The sequence below is a fragment of the Gopherus flavomarginatus genome, chromosome 1, assembly GCF_025201925.1.
Source record: "Gopherus flavomarginatus isolate rGopFla2 chromosome 1, rGopFla2.mat.asm, whole genome shotgun sequence".
NCBI lineage: Eukaryota > Metazoa > Chordata > Testudines > Testudinidae > Gopherus > Gopherus flavomarginatus.
The window spans coordinates 105,609,994-105,630,038 of record NC_066617.1 but is presented as its reverse complement, the minus strand read 5'-3'; the positions used below and the strand labels follow the sequence as shown (position 1 = coordinate 105,630,038).

General features: G+C 39.6%; 2 protein-coding genes across 8 annotated transcripts in view; one reads left to right on the top strand and one right to left on the bottom strand.

Moving 5' to 3' along the window:
• WASHC4 (WASH complex subunit 4) overlaps positions 1-20,045 on the top strand; it is a 275,049-nt gene that overhangs the window by 21,322 nt on the left and 233,682 nt on the right. The gene's annotated exons all lie outside the window — the stretch shown is intronic.
• The window catches only part of SLC41A2 (solute carrier family 41 member 2), a 95,859-nt gene continuing 81,468 nt past the window's right edge, over positions 5,655-20,045 (bottom strand). For all 3 annotated transcript variants that reach the window (XM_050945765.1, XM_050945755.1, XM_050945775.1), the window contains one exon: positions 5,655-8,394. In XM_050945765.1, the coding sequence (XP_050801722.1) occupies positions 8,209-8,394 (186 nt within the window). In that variant the 3' untranslated portion in view covers positions 5,655-8,208. The remainder of the gene's footprint in view (positions 8,395-20,045) is intronic.

Sequence of the window (20,045 nt, the reverse complement as noted above, 5' to 3'; positions counted from 1 at the left end):
AAAAGGGGCATGTAGTGAGGAGGCCTCACTCCCCGCCGTGCCTGAGAGGGACAAGCCAGAACAGGTGCGGCAGTGGGCGGAGCCACCTCCCCTCCCCTCCCCCCCTGCCCCCCGGAAGTCAAGGGGCAGGACAGGAAGTATAAAAGCCCGGCCCCAGCACTCAGTTGGAAGGAGGCTGCTGGAGAGGACAGATGCTGGTGCCTGAGCTCCTGCTGGGCCCATCCTGCCCTGTGCTTGGTACCTGGAGAAGCGCTGGCCTGGCCTGACCTGCCCCGCCCCACGCTCAGTACCCGGAGAAGCTGCCTGAGCTTCCTGATGCCCAGCACCTAGAGGAGCTGCCTGAACCACCCTACACCCGGTACACAGAGGAATGGCCTGGAGTTCCCAACGCCCGGTATCCTGAGGGGCCCATGGTCTGGGACCCACCGGACGGCGCTGGCGGATGGCAGGTACCCAGTGAGAGGGAGATTGGAAGTAGCCCGGGGACAGCTGACCCCAGTCAGGCTGCAGATTCACCTGAGCCTATGTCAGTGTGTTGCGGTCAGGATCCCCACTGACCGTCAGCAGTGATAGCTGCTACTAGGGCCCCGGGCTGGAACGCAGTGGAGTGGGAGGGCCTGCGTTCCCCCTGCCACCCTTCCAAGGGTGGCAGACTCCCCCTCCCCCTGGCCTGAGGAGGCCATTCAGGCTGGTTGTTTGCTCAGCCCCTCCTGAGGGGCCTGAGCCCTGAGCCACTTGCTGCCCTGCCCTGAGCCAGGGCCTGAGCTTTATACACCTGAACTGCTTGTTGTCCTGCCCTGCCCCAGGGCCTGGGCTTCTAGACTGCCTGTTTGCTCAGCCCTGAGCCAAAAGGGCCTGAGCTTTGCCACTGCATTTGGTGCCCCGCCCAAACCTAGGGCTGGGCCCCTAATTAACTGTATATGGTTGCTCAGCCCTGCAGCAGAGGGCTTGAGCTCCCAGCTCACTGTGTATTGTTGCTCAGCCCTGTAGTGGAGAGTCTGATCCCCTGGCCCCCACCTAACTGTATACTGTTGCTCAGCCTTGCAGTAGAAGACCTGAGCTCCTAAGTGACTGTATATTGCTGCTCAGCCCTGAGACCAAGGGCCTGAGCTCCCAACTGACTGTATGCTGTTGCTCAGGCTTGCCGCAGGAGGCCTGAGCTCCTAATTAACTGTGTGTGGTCGCTCCGCCTTGCTGCAGGAGGCCGGAGCCCAAGTGACCGTGCATTGTTGCTCAGCCCAGAAGCAAAGGGCAGGACCCGGGCCGACAGAGTGTGGTGAGCCGGTGTCGCTCCCCTCTGCCCTCAGGGAGGGTTAAGCCCCGGTCCCACCCTTCTACAGGGCATAAATAGAGTTTATTCTAAACTCCACGCCCCTCCATACAAAGGAGACTGCCAGTAGGATGCAAAGTGAAAGCGGAAGTGAAATTCCCTATTGCAGAGCATCTAAACTCCACTCAGTTTCATCCTATGTTCACCCTTTTGGTCTCCCATGCCCCCTTTGTAGATCTTGAACACTCATCCAGAATTTTAGATACCCCTCCACTTACTGCACTTGTATCTGGTGCTACAACTGTGATTATCTTAGTGTATTTAGTACTTTTATCTCACAGTAGAACATCAGTGCAGAACAGTACTGGACTGATCCAACACCCATTAAAATCAATGAAAAGATCTCTAGGAGTATTAGGTAAGAGCCCTTCATGCTGAAATGCACCAATTCTGATTAAAATCTTGTACCCACCACTTATAAATGCAGAAGAGTGATTTATAGCTTTCTGAACATGTATGGGTAACTGCTAATCAAAAGGATACTTGGAGAGCAAACACTAGTTTTGTTTAGAAATTAAAATAGTCACTCATTTATAAAAAACAAAACTATCAGTTATATAACACCAGCAAAAAGCAGCAGTCATTTCACCACAGAGTTTGCATTACTAACAAATACATAGCACTTGCTGTTTTCTAAAATCACTGCTGTAGTTTTTGAACCATATAGTCATTGGTGCTATATCAATTTTTCCTACCTCCAGTGACTAGCTCTCTTCTTTGTAAGAGCAATTTTAAATACTTCATTTCAGAGTTCTCATATATATGCATCCAGATGCTGTATTTTAAAATGTTAAGTATAGCGAATCTGTTACTATCTGTTGTGATACAAAGTTACTCTAATTGTGAGCTCAACTGTACAAAGTGTGTCAAAGTCCATAAAGCGCCACAATACCCTATAAATCTTGATGTGAAAAGGAGACAGAAAAGCTGTATTAGTCTAAGCAAAAAGGGCCTACTGATATGGTTCAAGGACTATATGGAAATCATGGCTGATAAAACCAGAAGATGTGGGACTGGAAATAAATGATCCAAAATTGGAGTGTCAGATACTAGGCATAATTGGTGGACAAAATAATGAGGGAATTGGATATTCCATCCATCACTCCCTTTTGGGGTTCTTAAAGACAATTTGGGGAGAAGGAAGGGAAGAACTGACTAAGGCTACTGGAGCGAGCTTCATCACCATTGCTGCCACTCCCACTGTTCCATGAGACCCTTTGGTCTCTGTCATCCTGATCCTGAGAGATGTCCTGACCAGACCAGGCCAGAGAGAGGGATCCAGACAATCACCACCCCTACCAGCTCCAGCTGAACACAAACACCACCTCAGATGAAGCAAGATTGGACCTTAACAGCTCCAGTTCACATCAACTAACTTATTGTCTTTTACCCAAAAAGACAGTTATTATTATCTTTGATTCCATATAAAGGACTGTCAAACAAGAATTTTTCTCTAAAAAGGATGTTAAAATAAAAGGCTTAATGCTTTACATTTCAAACGTTTTAACTGTGTTTCCTTCTTTTGTATCTTAATAAAAGGTAAAGGATTTTTAAAGGTATGCTTGCCATAGCATTAAGTGGTGTGGGATCTCCGTATACAAATCCCTGGACCTTTAACACTGTTGAATTTTGGACAGTGACAGTGGACAGGACTACATTAACACTTCTAGCCCATTTATTTAATTTAAGTTAATACAAGTATCTTCAGAATTTAGACTGAACAATACATACACCTAAATTGAGAAACTGGCTACTATTCTGGGCCCCAAGCCTACAAAGCTCCACTACGGTGGTAGTTTTAATCCTTGTAGTAGAGACTCAGCTTGTTCTAGGTAGTGAAGTGACATGAAAAGCAAGAAAATCACTTTTTTCATATTTTTAAATACTCAACTTCAAAAGACAGGCCAATATTTTATCATCAATTTGGAAGAGAAAATCGGGGGAATATAACAAAACATCATGAAGTAAAAACAAAGCCCATACCTAGGATAGCAAAAGGAGATGGCTGTTCCAACTAAGTCAAAACATAAAATCTGTCTCAGTGTAGCACACTACATGGAACTAACCTAACTAGATGATTACAAAGTTCACACTGTTACCATAAGGTGAACAATAGCAATTGAAAGCCTGAAAAGTATTTAAGGATAAGCTTTTCAAAGAAGTAACCCCCGCCCCCCAATAACCTACTTTGATTTTAATTTTGTGTGTAAAACTATAGATAAATATATTGAAAAACAAAATATTTTCCCTTTACTTACCAAGATTAGCAGAGTTCAAGATTCTGTTGTGTGACAGAAGAGTTCAGCCCTTTCAAAGCTCCAAGTGATACTCACATCAGTTCAGCACCCATCTACCTATTTCTTAAACTAAGAATAACTTAAATATACAGAAAATGTGCACACCACTGGGAGTGGTTAAGGAAATACAGCTGTGTTCCTCCCATCCCAGGTTTATTAGGCTGAGAGTGGGCAGCTGTGCTTCTGACCCTGTCAGCAGAAACAAATAGGTCCTGATAACTGATCAGTGGATATGAAAGACTGGAAATGAAAGTTCATTTGAATTTAAAAAAATAGCTTGACCAGGAGGATACTGACACAAAATTTCATCTCATTTGATTTAGCAGAGTAAAATGTATGGCTCACCGATACTGGGTTTTAGCTGAGTCAGTAGAGTCTGAACAAATACAGACACCCGGAAGGGGAATCTACTGCCTTATGAAAAAGAAAACCAGAGGGGACTTACTTGTTTGACTGAGGCTTACCACACAACTGATACCACCACTTCAACTTGCTAGGACAGCAGTCTCTGCAGTTAGAAATAGCTGTGACTTCAAGTAGAACAATGGTGTTCGCAGCTGATGCAGCATATAGCACAAAAATGCTTTGCAACTACCACATGCTTTCTGAGAGAGTTCACCTTCAGTGGGATTCCAAAAGAGGGTGTGTGTAAGACATGGGAGAGTCTGAAGGGCCAACACTTAGTCCAGAGACTAGGGAGCAGGACAGTGAGTTCCAGCCTTCAGGAAAGGCTGCTAGACAATGTCTGTACCCCTAGATTGTGCCCACTGATCCCCAGAGTGGGGCAATGGGTGTGCTCCATTCTGGCTCCAAAAGCCTAAAACACCTGTGGACCCAGTGGCTGTGTTCCCTCACAGCAGCTTAGTGAGTGGCCAACTGGGCCTGTAACAGTGGGGTACTGCGGAGCTGAATTCAACAATGCCAGAATCAAAATTGGACCTCACGCGTATGGTCCCTGGGTGGATGAAGGATGGTATGGACCCTGACAACTCCTTTGTTTCTTCTTCCATACTGTCTCCATGCAGCAGCATATGGGGATAAAGATTCTTTCTGAAAACTACCACAAGCTTGCCTGAGGCCCCCACACTATATATTGTTTTAACCCACCCCACCGGCTTCATAAATCTTCCCATTCACCACAATCATGTCCTCCCCCTCTCTTGCTTTCAGATCTCCAACTTTTCCTCCCTCTCAGCACAAACCTCTTAACCCTTCACTCTCCCCTCCCTTTCTCCTAAAGCCCTCATTTTTCCTCACCCTCTATCCCCCCATTATCATCTCATCCTATACCCTTCATGCTCCCTCCAAATTCCCCACTCTCTCTTCCCCCCCCAATGCCCTCATTCTCTCCTCCTCCATCTGTCTTCCCTTCCAAGTCCATTCCCTTTTCCTTTCTTGAAAACAGTGCAGTGGGTCCCACCATTTATTCCCCCAGACTTTTCTTCTTCTGCAAATATCTGCATTTTGTTTGTTACACAAAGGGTTTTGTTGCTCCCTGGCACTGCCTCATCTAATGTCTCTCTGGACCTTACGCTCACTGCCTCCACAAGATACTCATGTTGCTCTGTCACCCCAATATCCCATTTCCCCCTCAATATACCTAGACTTCCTCTGTCTCTCAGTTCTGCTTCACATCCCTCTAGTTTCCCTGTTCATTGCCTTCATGCTCGAGTTCCTCTACCATCTTTGTTTCCACGGCTCCCCTCCCAAGTTCATTCACTGCTTCTGACCTGAACACCCCACCTCATCACCCAACCCCCTCTACTTGAAAGCCAGCTGCAATGCTTACACTGCTGTTTTTAGCCACAGGGCTGTCCCCCCAGACTGGGAAGCTCACTCCCTACTACAGTGTACACATACCTTCTCTGTGTCTCCCTAGATTGTGTACTCTTCAGGGCAGGGATCTTTCCTTCTTGTTTGTCTGGAAAACACTTAGTACATCAGCAAACAATAAATACTACAATACAAACATACATTATATAAGTACTGTTCACTTAGGTATTTCAATGCAGTGAAGAAACTTTTTTATTGTTTAAAGAGCTTTGTAGTTCATTTATTAGGATTTTAAAATCCAGAAATTCCTCCAATAAAAAAGTTTGCCGTGACAATGTAGTTCAACAAGGTAGTTCCACCAGAATTAAATTCTGTAATTATTTCTAGGTCTATAGCACAGAATAAAAACAGCATTTTAAAGAAGTCAAACAAAAAGTGAATTATAACCATTCCATTTTTAAACAATTTATAGTATTTCTCACAATATACATTACAATAAACTAATTTAAATAACATGAATACAAAACTATCAAAAGTCAGGGAACTTAAAGTGATATTCATCTTTACCTCACATAAGTAGAAGACATAACAGGTTTATGATCCTTTCCAATCTGTCAACTAGGTAGTCATAATTTTAAGAAAACGCTCAAGTAAAAATTTTCAAATGAGGGTGCCTAAAGTTAGGCATCTAAATCCATATTAGGCACCCAAGGACCTGGCCTTTTTTTTCTGGACTTGCAAATACCCTGTTTTTCCATGGAGATGAGGATGCTCAGCAGCTTTTTGCAAGTAAGGTCAACTTTTTAAGTGTCTAATGCCCCAATTCTGTAAAAACTTATGTGCAAATGTAACTTTATGAATTTTGAGTAGTCTCATTAAATTCAGAGAGACTGCTCATATGCATAAAATCACACACATAAATGTTTGCAGGATAAGGATATAGGCTGACTTAAGAGTCTAATTTGGGAGTCTAATATGGATTTAGGTGTCTAATTTTAAGTCTCCAAATTTGAAGTTTTGGTTATAGTATTTACACAGTTAACCAGAATGATTCATGCAATTATGTATTTAGGATGTCCTCCATGATTTTAAATTTTAGAAACATTTGCTGTGCATGAATTGTAGCCAATTTTCAAAATATATCTGTACGATTTAATGTATTTTTTCAAATTGCTAATTAGACTAATCACTTGCCAAACTTCATGTTTTAAGCTTTGAGTTAAACAAATATAGGAAAGCATTCAGCTAGTAATTTCTTTCTCTATAGGCCATATTCTGCCACAGCTTTTAAACAGAAATCCTTATTAACAACAATGGAGATTTCTGCTTAAAAGTTGATGGTATGCTCTGGCCCTATATTTTTTGAAAGTTTATGTAAACTTTCAAAAAGTCCAAATAAATTTTAAAAGAGTCTAAGAAGCAACACAATCTTATACACCCCAAGTTTTGATTGGGGCAAATATTTACAACGGAAACACCTGAAAACTGATTATTATAATGGGAACAATGACACAACCTTAAAGTACATAATAAATGTCAATGCATGACAGTACTTTTAATATTAATACTAGAAGCCTCTCCAGTTGCCAACTAAAAGTACATTTTTCAACAGAAAACTAGCTTCATTCTAGCTTATCCTCATTAATATAGATCAATGCAGCATCATGCTAAATGTGTTTGCTTATACCAGTGGTTCTCAAACTGTGGGTCAGGACCCCAAGGTGGTCACAACCCTGTTTTAATGGGGTTGCCAGGGCTGGCATTAGACTTGCTGGGGCTCAGGGCCAAAGCCAAAGCCTGAGCCCCACTGGCCAAGGTCAAAGCCCAAGTCCCACCACCTGGGTCAAAGCCCAAGCCTGAGGCCTTCAGCCCTGGGTGGCAGGGCTCAGGTTACAGGCCCCCCTGTGGCTTTGGAATTGGCCCTCTTACCCAGGGCAGCTCGGATGGGCTCAGGCTTCAGTCCCCCCCTCCTGGGGTTGTGTTGTAATTTTTGTTGTCAGAAGGGGGTCATGGTGCAATGAAGTTTGAGAACCCCTGGCTTACACAATTGATTTAGATAGATACCAAGGGCAAAAGAAGGAGGTTGCAGTTCTCTTGTTACACTGTGGTAGGGCCCAATCATGCAAATCCTTCTCGAAGAGCGTAACAGTACATGCAAGTAGTTCCTCTAATGTGCGTAAAGTTAAGCATGTGTCAAAATGGCTGAAGGATTAGGGCCCAAATCATTACAATAATTATTATTCTTGATGTACAGCCTGTGGCAACTGGAGAAATACTAAAAATGGCAAAGACACATACATAATCAATTAAGTGGTCGTGTCTGTGAGAAGGAAATTATTTTGACTCAATGAACCCTTTGTGCATTGTGATTTGAAGTATATACCCAATTTGTGAGGGCTAAAAAAGACAAGATAAGCCACTGATCTGTTTTAATCTCCCTTCTTCACTTTTCATTTATTGTCAGTTAAAGACAGCTCTAGTTTAAATGATATCCCATGATTTTCCTTTTTTAAATGCTCCATTTTTTCCCTAATACAAAACACTTGTCAAACAATCAGCCTACACTTCATTGTATCTGGTCAGATGTTTTCAACTGGCAACAGTCCTCACTTTCAGGATAAAAATCAGATAAAATCCTTTCTGTTCCACCTTTCATTAAAAAAAAATTAAGGCCATTTAATATCTGTGCCACCTTAATTACCCATACTAAATTGAATAATCGTTTTGAAATCCTTCGACTGGAATGGTAAGCAGTTGTCTCCTATTTTTCTTCTGAATCTACTGGGAACAATATATCCATCTGAATGATTAGTCTCCAACATCCCCATCTCTATCACCAATGAGCCACAGGAAGTGAAAACTCATAGCTAATAAGGCAGTTCCAAGCAGATCTCCCAACGCAGTAAGGTAAGGGATAGAAAAACTGTCAGGATCTTTTCCTTTTTTCCAGAAGTGGTGCACCATCCAGTCAGCAATCCATAACAAAGTAAACACCTATGGCAGAACATTAAACAAAAGATAATCCAAAATCAGTGGGCGTGGAATTAGAGCAGTTCTGAAAATCCCACCCTAAATGTTAACATTGATCCATTTCTCTGCTGATTATTTTAGCAGAAACATTAAGCTAACAGGCCTGATTTCTAAGATGTGCTGAGCATCTGGGATGCCCACTGAACTTCAGCCGGAGGTGGGGGATGCTCAGCAACTCTGAAAGTCATACTGTGTGTATATTGGTGGGTGTAATTGTAGACACTGGGTGAACTGGGGCAGTTAGTGCCTTGCTGTTGTGGGGAATGAGGAATTGAAACCCCTCTCCCCACAAACTCAAGATCACTTTCACCCTTGCCTAAAAGGGTGGAATATCAGAATTATAGGCCTGGAAGGGGCCTCGAGAGGTCATCTAGTCCAGTCCCCTGTGCTTATAAGTATTATCTAGACCATCCCTGACAGGTGTTTATCTAACTTGCTCTTAAAAATCTCCAATGACGGAGATTCCACAGCCTCTCTAGGCAATTTATTTCAGTGCTTAACTACCCTGACAGGAATTTTTTCCTAATATCCAACCAAAACCATCCTTGCTTCAATTTAAGCCCATTGCTTTTTGGTCCTAGCCTGAGGTTAATGAGAACAATTTACTTCCCTCCTCTTTGTAACAATCTTTTATGTACTTGAAAACTGTTATGTCCCCCCTCAGTCTTCTCTTCTCCAGACTAAACAAACTCAATTTTTTTCCATCTTCCTTCATAGGTCATGTTTTCTAGACCATTAATCATTTTTTGTTGCTCTTTTCTGGACTTTCTCCAATTTGTCCACATCTTTCCTGAAAGGCACCCAGAACTGGACACAATACGCCAACTGAGGCCTAATCAGCACGGGGTAAAGTGGAAGATTGCTTCCCATGTATTACTTACAACACCCTTGCTAATACATCCCAGAATGATGTTTGCTTTTTTTTGTAACAGGGTTACACAGTTAACTTGTATTTAGCTTGTGATCTATATGACCCCAGATCCCTTTCTACAGTACTACTTCCTAGCCAGTCATTTCTCATTTTGTATGTGTGCAACGGATTGTTCCTTCCTGACTGGAGTACTTTGCATTTGTCCTTATTGAATTTCAGCCCATTTACTTCAGACCATTTCTCCAGTTTGTCCAGATCATTTTGAATTTTAATCCTATTCTCCAAAGCACTTGCAACTCCCACTAACTTGGTATCCTCTGCCAACTTTAAGTGTACTCTCTATGCCATTATCTAAATCACTGATGAAGATATTGAAAAGAACTGGCCCCAGAACTGATTGCTGTGGGACCTCACTTGATATGCCCTTTAGAAGAAAAGACAAGATGCATCTTCTCCCCAGTACGTAAAGTCTCAACTACCTCCTGGTTTCCAATAACCAAAGCTGTCTCCCTGGTGTCCACACCACTAGTGCTCTTTCCGATACTTTGTCCTACAGTGCAATTATATTTTCAATACAAAAATATAAGAAACAATGAAGTTTTGAGGTTAATTAATATAAAAATAACCAAATGCCACAAGGCATAATTTGATTGAAATTGAGAGAGTAAGTAGGGAGATTGGCTTTAGGGGAGCAGTGCTGAATAAATTGAAGTTTACTGTGATGCACAGGAGCACTTGGTTAGATCACATCTTTGTAACAATTAGAAAGATGTGATCTAACATTTCATTCGGACAGTAGGATCCAATGTAAATGGCCTAGAAACCATGAAGTATCAATTTCAACCCAGGCCCAATTCCCATGGGCATTGTGAGATCTGCACTTTTACACCAGGTCTGAATTTGGTTCAAAGTGCTGTGTTAAAGACTTTATTCCCAGCTGTAACTGTCTCAACACCTAAGAAATATTAATTTAATGCTGAAGGTATGTGTGACTAGTAATCCAGTACTAGTAGGGATTCATTTTTGAATATTCCACAGCTGTATAAGAGTTTCTGGTTCCCTTCAATTATGTGGCATGGCATGAGTGGTGGGAAAAGCATACTAACTGAGTCTCCATCTCTTCTTGTCTCTTTGGATAGGACTGCCTAGGCTGAAATAAATGTTCATACACCACAATGTCTTTTTAGCTAGTCAGGTCTTCAGGAATTATGATTTATAACTTGAGGTCTGAATTAAGGACAGTTCTTATCTTGCTAACATACAGAAAAAGATTTACTATATACATCAAAGAAAATATATGTACCGGTAATACAAAAATGGTAAAAGTCAAAAATTAAGATCCGAATGAATGTATTCTTTAAATTAGAAAATTTAAAACTAAATGCATACATTATTTTTCAAAATGCTATCAGTTGCTAGAACATTTTCAGTGCTCATAAGATTTTTTAAAATGATCTCTAGATTAAAGCCAAGTTTAGAAAATACGTTAAATATACTAAAATGATTAAATACATTACAAAACTTCCTCTCAGCACTTCATTTTTTAAAAATTAAAGAATTAATGCTTTATACTACCAAAGCATATTTTAAATCTAAACTTGTGGATTTTTAAAGAAATTGCCAAACACTCTCCCTATTTTCTCTTTATGAAATATGCATAACTTATTTAGATAAACACATCTTCTGAATAGGCAACTCTGTAGTTTAAGCTAATTATGCATGTGCTAGGTGTGCTTACTGGAATCCAAACAAATATATTTAAAAGCAGATGTTTTCTTTGGAAGATTATGTCAGATTCTTTCAGTCAGCTCCTTCTTCCAACACAGACAAAAAAGGTCTCTATATAGAGATACTGTACATAAACATTCCCTTACAGGCCCTACATAGCAGACTCCGTAACTTAAATAGACAATAGTTATACAGGTTTATCAATCTAATGATGCGAGAACTCTTTTAAAGAACAATATTGTTACTTGCTCTGAAAAGAGACACGATTAATTAGAAATACTGTACATAGTAAAATGTAGTGCAGAATGTGACATTTTTAAAATTAAAGACTTAAAACTCCAAATTGTGCCTATATATTTCCATTTCTAAAATATCTGGCTGGTGTAGGTTTGGGAGAAAAGTAGTCCTTGATTTCTACAAGACTTAAAGGGAGGATAAATTGACCACTGTGTTTCAGAAAGGTCAAAGAAATAACTGAGTAGCTGCATACATAAAAGGACTGTCCTCAGAACTGAGAGACTCTACAGTCATTGATCAGGGAAAAGACAGGATAATACTTGGAAAGAAGCAGACTGGTTAAAGAATGAAATATTGACATTTTAAAAGGAAGGTCAGGATGAATTAATTGGATTAATTTCTTGATGTGACTGACAAAAGAAATTGACAGAAGTGACAGAACAAGAAGTAATGGTCTCAAGTTGCAGTAGGGGAGGTTTAGGTTGGATATTAGGAAAAAAATTTTCACTAAGAGGGTGGTGAAACACTGGAATAAGTTACCTAGGGAGGTGGTGGAATCTCCTTCCTTAGAGGTTTTTAAGGTCAGGCTTGACAAAGCCCTGGCTGGGATGATTTAGTCCAACCCCTCGCTTTGAGCTGGGGGTTGGACTAGATGACCTCCTGAGGTCCCCTCCAACCCTGATATTCAATGAAACAGACGACATAATCAGCCTGGACTTCAGGAAGGCTTTTGTATTTAGTGTCACAAAAAGCAGTATGTAAAGTTAGCAAGTATGATGGTGTTGGTAAAACTCAGTTTGATAAAAACATATTGGCAGCTGAAGTCAGAGAACAGTGGAAAACAGTATAATGGAAGTGGCAAAAAGAGACTGTTGAGAAAACAAATCTTGTTCAGCCTACACAATGTACTAATCATGGAAAGTCATGAAGTAAATAGTAAATATGTGTATATAACAAAACTATATTTTCAAAACTAGGTGCCTAATGTTTGAAGTTCAATATCTCATGGCTCTCTGCAGGGCTAGAAATGGGAGCATTATACCACAGAAAAAGAAATATTCCTTCTTTTTTAATGGGACTTAGAATTTGCTTCTCATCTTTGTAGGGCTAGGGATAAACTTTCAATTTCTGATTTTAGACATAAAAAAAGCTGATTTTTGGTAATTTTTAGATATCTTTATTATCTGAGCCCTCTGCAGTTGGACTCATGGTTATTAAGGCACCTGGCTTCACAAGCAGAAAGAAACAAAAAATATTTCCAATAAAACCCGACATTTAAAAAAAAATCTCTTAAACATTACTAATATATATGTCCTGTTTTATGTAGTGTAGAAAGAATACATTATGGTATGTTGTGGGATACTATAACGGTTTTATTGGTACAGTATATTAATTTAGGATTTCCTGCATGACTGACTTACGATTTCACCATTATGATAAAACCCAGATTAATTCATGCTGATAAAAATTTTATAACCACACAATATTATAAGCACATCCATTATATTTTATTTATATGTAAATAAGATGTTTTAAAATATCTTTCATGAAGACAGATGTAGCATGTGTAATCAGAGTGCCAACACTGAACTACAGGAATGGGTAAAATTTAGCTACATAGTTCTAATGTTCTATCATTTCAATATCCAGGTCACTTCAACATTCAGCCATAAGTTTGGGTCTGGAGCCAATACCACTCAGTAGTTTTAACAGTGCTGAAGATTCTTTGATGGGGAAGGGGTATTGGCAGCATTTCTTGTGGCTTGCTGCTAGTGCTAAATTCACTGTTGTTATGCCTCATGCTTTCATTTTACTCTTGTTTCAATGTGATAATGTATTATGAAATACAGTTTTATTTTCCCATTACCAATTTATTTAGCTATCGCTACAAAACAGGATAGAGGTTGTTTACATGTGTATATTTTTCATGAGTGAAGCACTGGATAATATGTTCATTTCTAGTATTATGTATGAATTCTGAGAGAAAGGTAGAATGAAGGTCGTGAGTATGTATCATATTGGGTAAAATTGATTTGATGGATGTAGTAATTATCCCCAAACCAACTATTATAAACCAGAGACTTCAGAGTTAAGTTTACAGTTAAGAACTCCAAACATGTTAATATAAGAAATGCATAATTAAGGCACCAAAACAACTATAACTCTGACCTGTGATGTCATGCTATAGCCACAGGATTATGATTATAGCATTTTAGTTGTCTGTGGTCCCAGATGAGATTAAAATTATTTTTAATTCCACATTATGTTTCTCAGATTTTTTCCCCCCCATGGCATCTCTATGGGGCCTTGTCTGAATGGTAACTGTAAAGTACCTATAATGGTCTCATTCTGTAAGCCTCCATTCATGGAGTTCCCATTGACTGCAATGAAAATTCTGCATTCAAAGTACTTGCAAAGTAGGCCCTGAATACTCAGAGAATATAGGTGCTGGATGCAGATACCTCCTTGTTCCAAAAAAGTAGACTGTTCCATTACTTTTTAAAACAAAACAAAAACCAATCTTCTCTGGCGGTGACACGTCAACAGTCCTGGTTCTTTCCATGTCATAACCAGAGGAATCAATCCACCGCCTCCACCAAATATGGAAAGAATTTCTACCACCTCTGGCTCTCCAAAAGAATACTATCCCCTTTCTTCTCTAAGAAGGACCTTGCCACTGTCAGCCATGTCATAATTACTTCCACATTAGAAAAGTGCAATTCACACTGCTTGGGGGTGTATGTGGACACCAAATGCACAAGCTACAATGCATTCATCATTCAACAGCTTGCCTCTTAAGCAACAGACACCAGCATGGGTATATTCCACTTGCTTCTTGTTTACTTCTGGACGAAATTCAAAATGGTAAACAAATTGATACGTAAACACACTTACGCTAGGTCTACACACCGAAGTTGCATCAAACTAATTTTGTTAAACTGGTGTGACTCAGTGTATGGATAATCATATCTGTTTAAAACTGGTTATAATATCAGTTTAACATGCACCTGTAAATTTACAGGCATAAGCTAAACCAAGATAAATACTGGCAAATCTCTAAGTGGCACTGACAGCATAACCAGCTCTATGTGCCTCTTCCTCCCCATAATCCAGGCACAGAAGATGTGTTGGGAGCAAGGCCAAGAAAAAGGAGGCATTGCTTAAGACTACTTTGTGCTTTGATGATCCCCAGGTTTGCTAGGATCAGGCCTTAAAATTCTTAAACTGTAACTAAGCAACATGCATAATTACATGATATCTATCTAAAGTGCTTATCACCATGGTATCCGAGTACCTAGATAAGTATGGTATAAAAACCTTGATATACAAAAACTAAGGCCTGCTCTAAACACTGAGTTGCACTGGTTTAACACTGGTTTAAACTAAAGGTATGTTTTCAAATCAATTTAGTTAAACCAGTGCAACTTTATGTGCTGACACCTTTATATAAGTGTAAACCTGGAATCCTCAACTGGCTTTCCTGCTCCTTTGTGGCACAAAGCTGGCAGAAGCAGGGCCAGGATTGGGCATTTATTTTAACATTTTCTTGAATCATGAGAACCTCTGGTATCGGTACATGCTGTAGATTTTGGAAGTCAACTTTGGATAATATAAAAAGCAGTCTTTAAAATTCAGCAATACTCTCCTTCCATATAAACCTATTATCCTTATTCAGACAAAACCTGCATTGAACTTCATGAGTTATTTTTCCCCTCTGTATAAATAGTATAGAATAGGGCCATTAGTAAAGATTCCCAAATGATAAAAATAAGGTTCTTTATGGCCTCAGGCTATTGTAGCACCCAAGACACCTTTTAATGGTAAAGAAATAAGTCATCAAAACACCACTGAATTCTCCAGTTTGCAGTCAAATAGAAAACTACTCTGGAATGTTCAAAATATGTCACTCCACAAGAATACTGTTCTGATTTTTACTGATACGAGTAATTGTATTTTATCACGGCAAATTTACTGCGTGATGGCTTCTAGAGTTTCCCATTACTTGTTTATTTCCAGAGTCCATAACACAGCTGCACGCTGAGATTTGGTTGGTAGGTGTGAAAATTCTTCAGAGGGCTCTTTATTGGCTCAGCAGGAACCTGAAGCACAGAGGCAGCCTTTGAATGTTCAAAGCAGCTTGCTGTAAGACTGATGGTTTCATTACTCCAGTTTTGCCTTCATTTTATTGCTGCATGACAAGGCTGAAAATGAACCTTATTCTTTATGCCTAGCTGCAAATAGTTAAAAAGCACGCTGTGCCTCAAAAAAAGAGAGTGACGACCGTATGGCTATTCCAGGGGCATGTGCAGGAATGTAAATTTGACCACTTTTGGAGGGGCATGTTAAACAGATAGTATACACATTAAACCTGGGTTCGGCAACCGTTGGCACGCGGCCCATCAGGGTAATCCGCTGGCGGGCCGCGAGACATTTTGTTTACGTTGACTGTCTGCAAGCATGGCCCCCCGTAGCTCCCAGTGGCCGCGGTTCGCCATTCCTGGCCACTGCAAGCTGCGAGGAGCTGTGCCTGCAGATGGTCAACGTAAACAAAATGTCTCATGGCCCGCCAGCGGATTACCTTGACGGTCCATGTGCCAAAGGTTGCCGACTCCTGCTTTAAACCGGATCAACGCATGCACGTACGTTATATGCATAGAAATAAACAGCAGTGCACTCACCATTTCAGTGAAAATCCATGCACCGTGGAGCCCTCTGAATAAATGTATTCACAAATACTTGGCTGTGGTGGGGTCACAGAGCTCCTTTGGCCCTGGGGCCGTGGAGGGGAGAGAGAGAGTGCTCCTCCAGCCATGGCCAGAAGAGCTCACTCTCTCTCCCTGCCGCGGCCCTGGGGCTGGAGGAATTCTGTGCCAATTATTGGGGGAGGGGGAACCCTGTACCCTTGCTTGCCCCCCTTTTGCATGTCCCTGAGCTATTCAGTCAGAAATGCCTTGTTGATCCATAGCCAGACTGTATTTTCATGAAGAAAGTATCAAAAGCTTGGCTTTGTATAGTTTTCAGAAAACATATATGTTCCCCCTCAACAATACACAACAAACCCAAGCCATGTTTAAATCAGTCTGCTGTCATGTTTGATTTTCAGCAATATACAGTTGTTTGCCCAGACAAGATATGCTGTATTATTTGTATTTTTCATAAAATGAAGTAATGTATAGGTTTCAGTAGGTATTTGTACATAGTGTGGGCATAATTACAGTACTTATCGTGCATTACCTGAGAATGGTGCCATAGATAAGTATGTGCCAGGCTTTATATTATAAAACTATTTCTGAGCTTTTACACTCAAACTCATTACAAAAACATCCCCGCATGCAAAGTGGTTTACTTTTTTTCTCAGATGTAATGTAAATAAAATAATTGAAATATTGACCCCACTGACGTTAGCAGAAGTTTTGCCATTGACTTCAACAGAGCCAAGATTTCAAGCAATAGATCCAAATCATTCATTTAGTTTAAAAGACAAGGTACATTTACAGTTAGAGGAACAAAACAAAGTTGTTTGCTGGGTTTTTTTTCATCTTTTGAAAATCAAAACAGCTTTGTTTATAAAAATGATCGTTAGTCCATAATACTGACCAGTTCACACTGTTTTCAAAATCAAAACCAGTATTTACAGAGGTCAATGGTTATGTTTAAAAAGTGATTGTAAATTCATTCTGTGTCTTTCTATGAGTTTTTCTGTTACTACACATAGCGTACTATTGATTAGTAATAACTAAATCTATATCAATGCTAATTTATATTTATGTAAACTAGGGCTGTCGATTAATTGCAGTTAACTCACGTGATTAACTAAAAAAATAATTGCATGTTTAATCGCACTGTTAAACAATAGAATATCAATTGAAATGCTTAAGTATTTTCGATGTTTTTCTACATTTTCAAATATATTGTAGTCTGTATTGTAATTGAAATCAAAGTGTATATTACTTTTGATTACAAATATTTGCACTGTAAAAATGATAAAAGAAATTGTATTTTTCAACTGATCTCATACAAGTCCTGTACTGCAATCTCTTTGTCTTGAAAGTGCAACTTACAAATGTATATTTTTTGTTGTTACATAACTGCCCTCAAAAACAAAACAAACAATGTAAAACTTCAGAGCTTATAAGTCCAATCAGTCCTTCTTCTTGTTCAGCCAATCACTAAGACAAACAAGTTTGTTTACATTTACAGGCGATAATGCTGCCTGTTTCTTAATTACAGTGTCGCCAGAAAGTGAGAACAGGCATTTGCATGGCACTTTTGTAGCCGGCATTGCAAGGTATTTACCTACTAGATATGCTAAACATTTGTATGCCCCTTCATGCTTTGGCTACCATTACAGAGGACATGCTTCCATGCTGATGACACTCATTAAAAAAATAATGTGTTAATTAAATTTGTGACTGTACTGCTTGGGGGGGAAATTGTATGTCCCCTGCTCTGTTTTACTGACATTCTGACATACATTTCTTGTTATAGCAATCTCGGATGATGACCCAGCACGTTGTTCATTTTAAGAACACTTTCACTGCAGATTTGACAAAATGCAAAAAAGGTACCAATGTGAGATTTCTAATGATAGCTACAGCACCGGACCCAAGGTTTAAGAATCTGAAGTGCCTTCCAAAATCTGAGAGGGATGAGGTGTCGAGCATGTTTTCAGAAGTCTTAAAAGAGCAACACTCTGATGCAGAAACTACAGAACCCGAACCACCAAAAAAGAAAACCAACCTTGTGCTGGAAGCATCTGACTCAGATAATGAAAATGAACATGCGTTGGTCTGCACTACTCTGGACTGTTATTGAGCAGAACCCATCAGCAGCATGGACGCATGTTCATATGAATCTTTAGCACATCTGGCATGTAAATATCTTGTGACACCAGCTACAGCAGTGGCATGAGAACACCTGTTCTCACTTTCAGGTGACATTGTAAACAAAAGCGGGCAGCATTATCTCCTGCAAATACAAACAAGTTTGTTTATCAGAGTGATTGGCTGAACAAGAAGTAGGACTGAGTGGACTTCTAAAATTTTACATTGTTTTATTCGTAATGCAGTTTTTTTGTACATAATTCTACATTTGTAAGTTCAACTTCCACGATAAAGAGATTGCACTACAGTACTTGTATTAGGTGAACTGAAAAATACAATTTATTTTGTTTCTTACAGTGCAAATACTTGTAATCAAAAATAAATAAAAAGTGAGCATTGCACACTTCGTATTCTGTGTTGTAATTGAAATCAATATTTTTGAAAATGTAGAAAATATCCAAAAATATTTAAATAAATGGTATTCTCTTATTGTTTAACAGTGCAATTAATCATGATTAATTTTTTAATCGCTTGACAGCCCTAATGTAAATGTATCATAATGACTCCTTTCCCATGAATGTTTTTAACTGTATTACACAGAGGAGGCATAGAACATCTGGGAGTGAGCAAGTATCAGAGACGTATGAAGTGAACTAAATAAAGTAGCAGTGGAAAAGAGTATAAAGATATTAGAAATAAGAAAGAAAGGAAGGGATGAAGACAAAATTAACAACAGGGGATGAGGACAGGGAAAGACGACACCCCATGAAAGTGCTCCAAAGACCACTGAATTCAATGGAAGCCACTGACTCTGTGGGCTTTGAATCACACCCAGGGAAGGGCGATAAACAGGAAGAGAGACATCACAATGGTAATGAAGAAGAATAAACACAATTTGATGGGGTATTGTTGTGGGGGCTACTCGGTGGAAGATACAGCGGTGTTGCTGTGGAGAGATTAGTTGCATTAAACCAGCAGTTCCCATCACTATCAAAGCTCTGTTCTCCTTTATAATCATCTTGCAAATGTCAAGAGGTTTTTAGGGCTAGAAAAGTCATCCATTTTCATTTATTAAGCAGAATTTTAGTATACCAAAGGGACTATAAATAGATTCAGTATGTGGCTATGATCACCATAACAGAAAGAGAGTGCAAATATTCTACAACAGATTTTGGCCCTAAACAAACATAATGAATAAAGCAATACGATATCAAACCTGCTCAGTTTAGACTGCCCATAACTGATTATTGCCTTTGGGTATTATTGTGTTCTGGCTGTCTACAGATATTCATTTGTTACCTCAGATGTAAAAAAAAGGACTTTTAGCCTGTTAAAATGTAGGTCTTTCATAAAATAAGACGTATACTGATGATTTAAACACAAAGAGGAAACAACAACAAGTTTTGTATTTCATTGTTCAAGAGATTGTGGTTTGGTTGATAACTGAAATGACAGTAATTAGCAGTGAGATTTTCTAATCTTACTATGAAGGCAAAACACTAAATCCTTGAAAAGGCTAACTGTTGAAGGAGGACAAAATATAAAAGTCCCATGGGAAAAAAAGAATTAGAACAAGATTAGAGTCGATCTATGCATATCTCTAAAGAAAGGCCAGCAGAGAAGGATTGAGTTGGTAATTTCAAACTATTTTCATTACTATCAAGGTGTCTAGATTTCATCACTAGTGCTCAGCAGAAAATGAAAGGCAAGAAGTGAAGTGGTTTAATGTTAAAAAAGAAGAAAACTAAGAAAGTGCAATTGCATGGGAGGCCCACACTCTTAAGGTCCCAACAGGCAGTAAGAAAGAGCACCAGCATAACTGATTAAGGTGGTACAGATAATCGAAGATGTAATCATGACTCAAAAGACAAGGAAGTGTCATTTAAATGAAAATCTGAATTCTGCTAATTAAAGCTATACAAAACCTTTCTTTCTATATACCAGCATTATAGAAA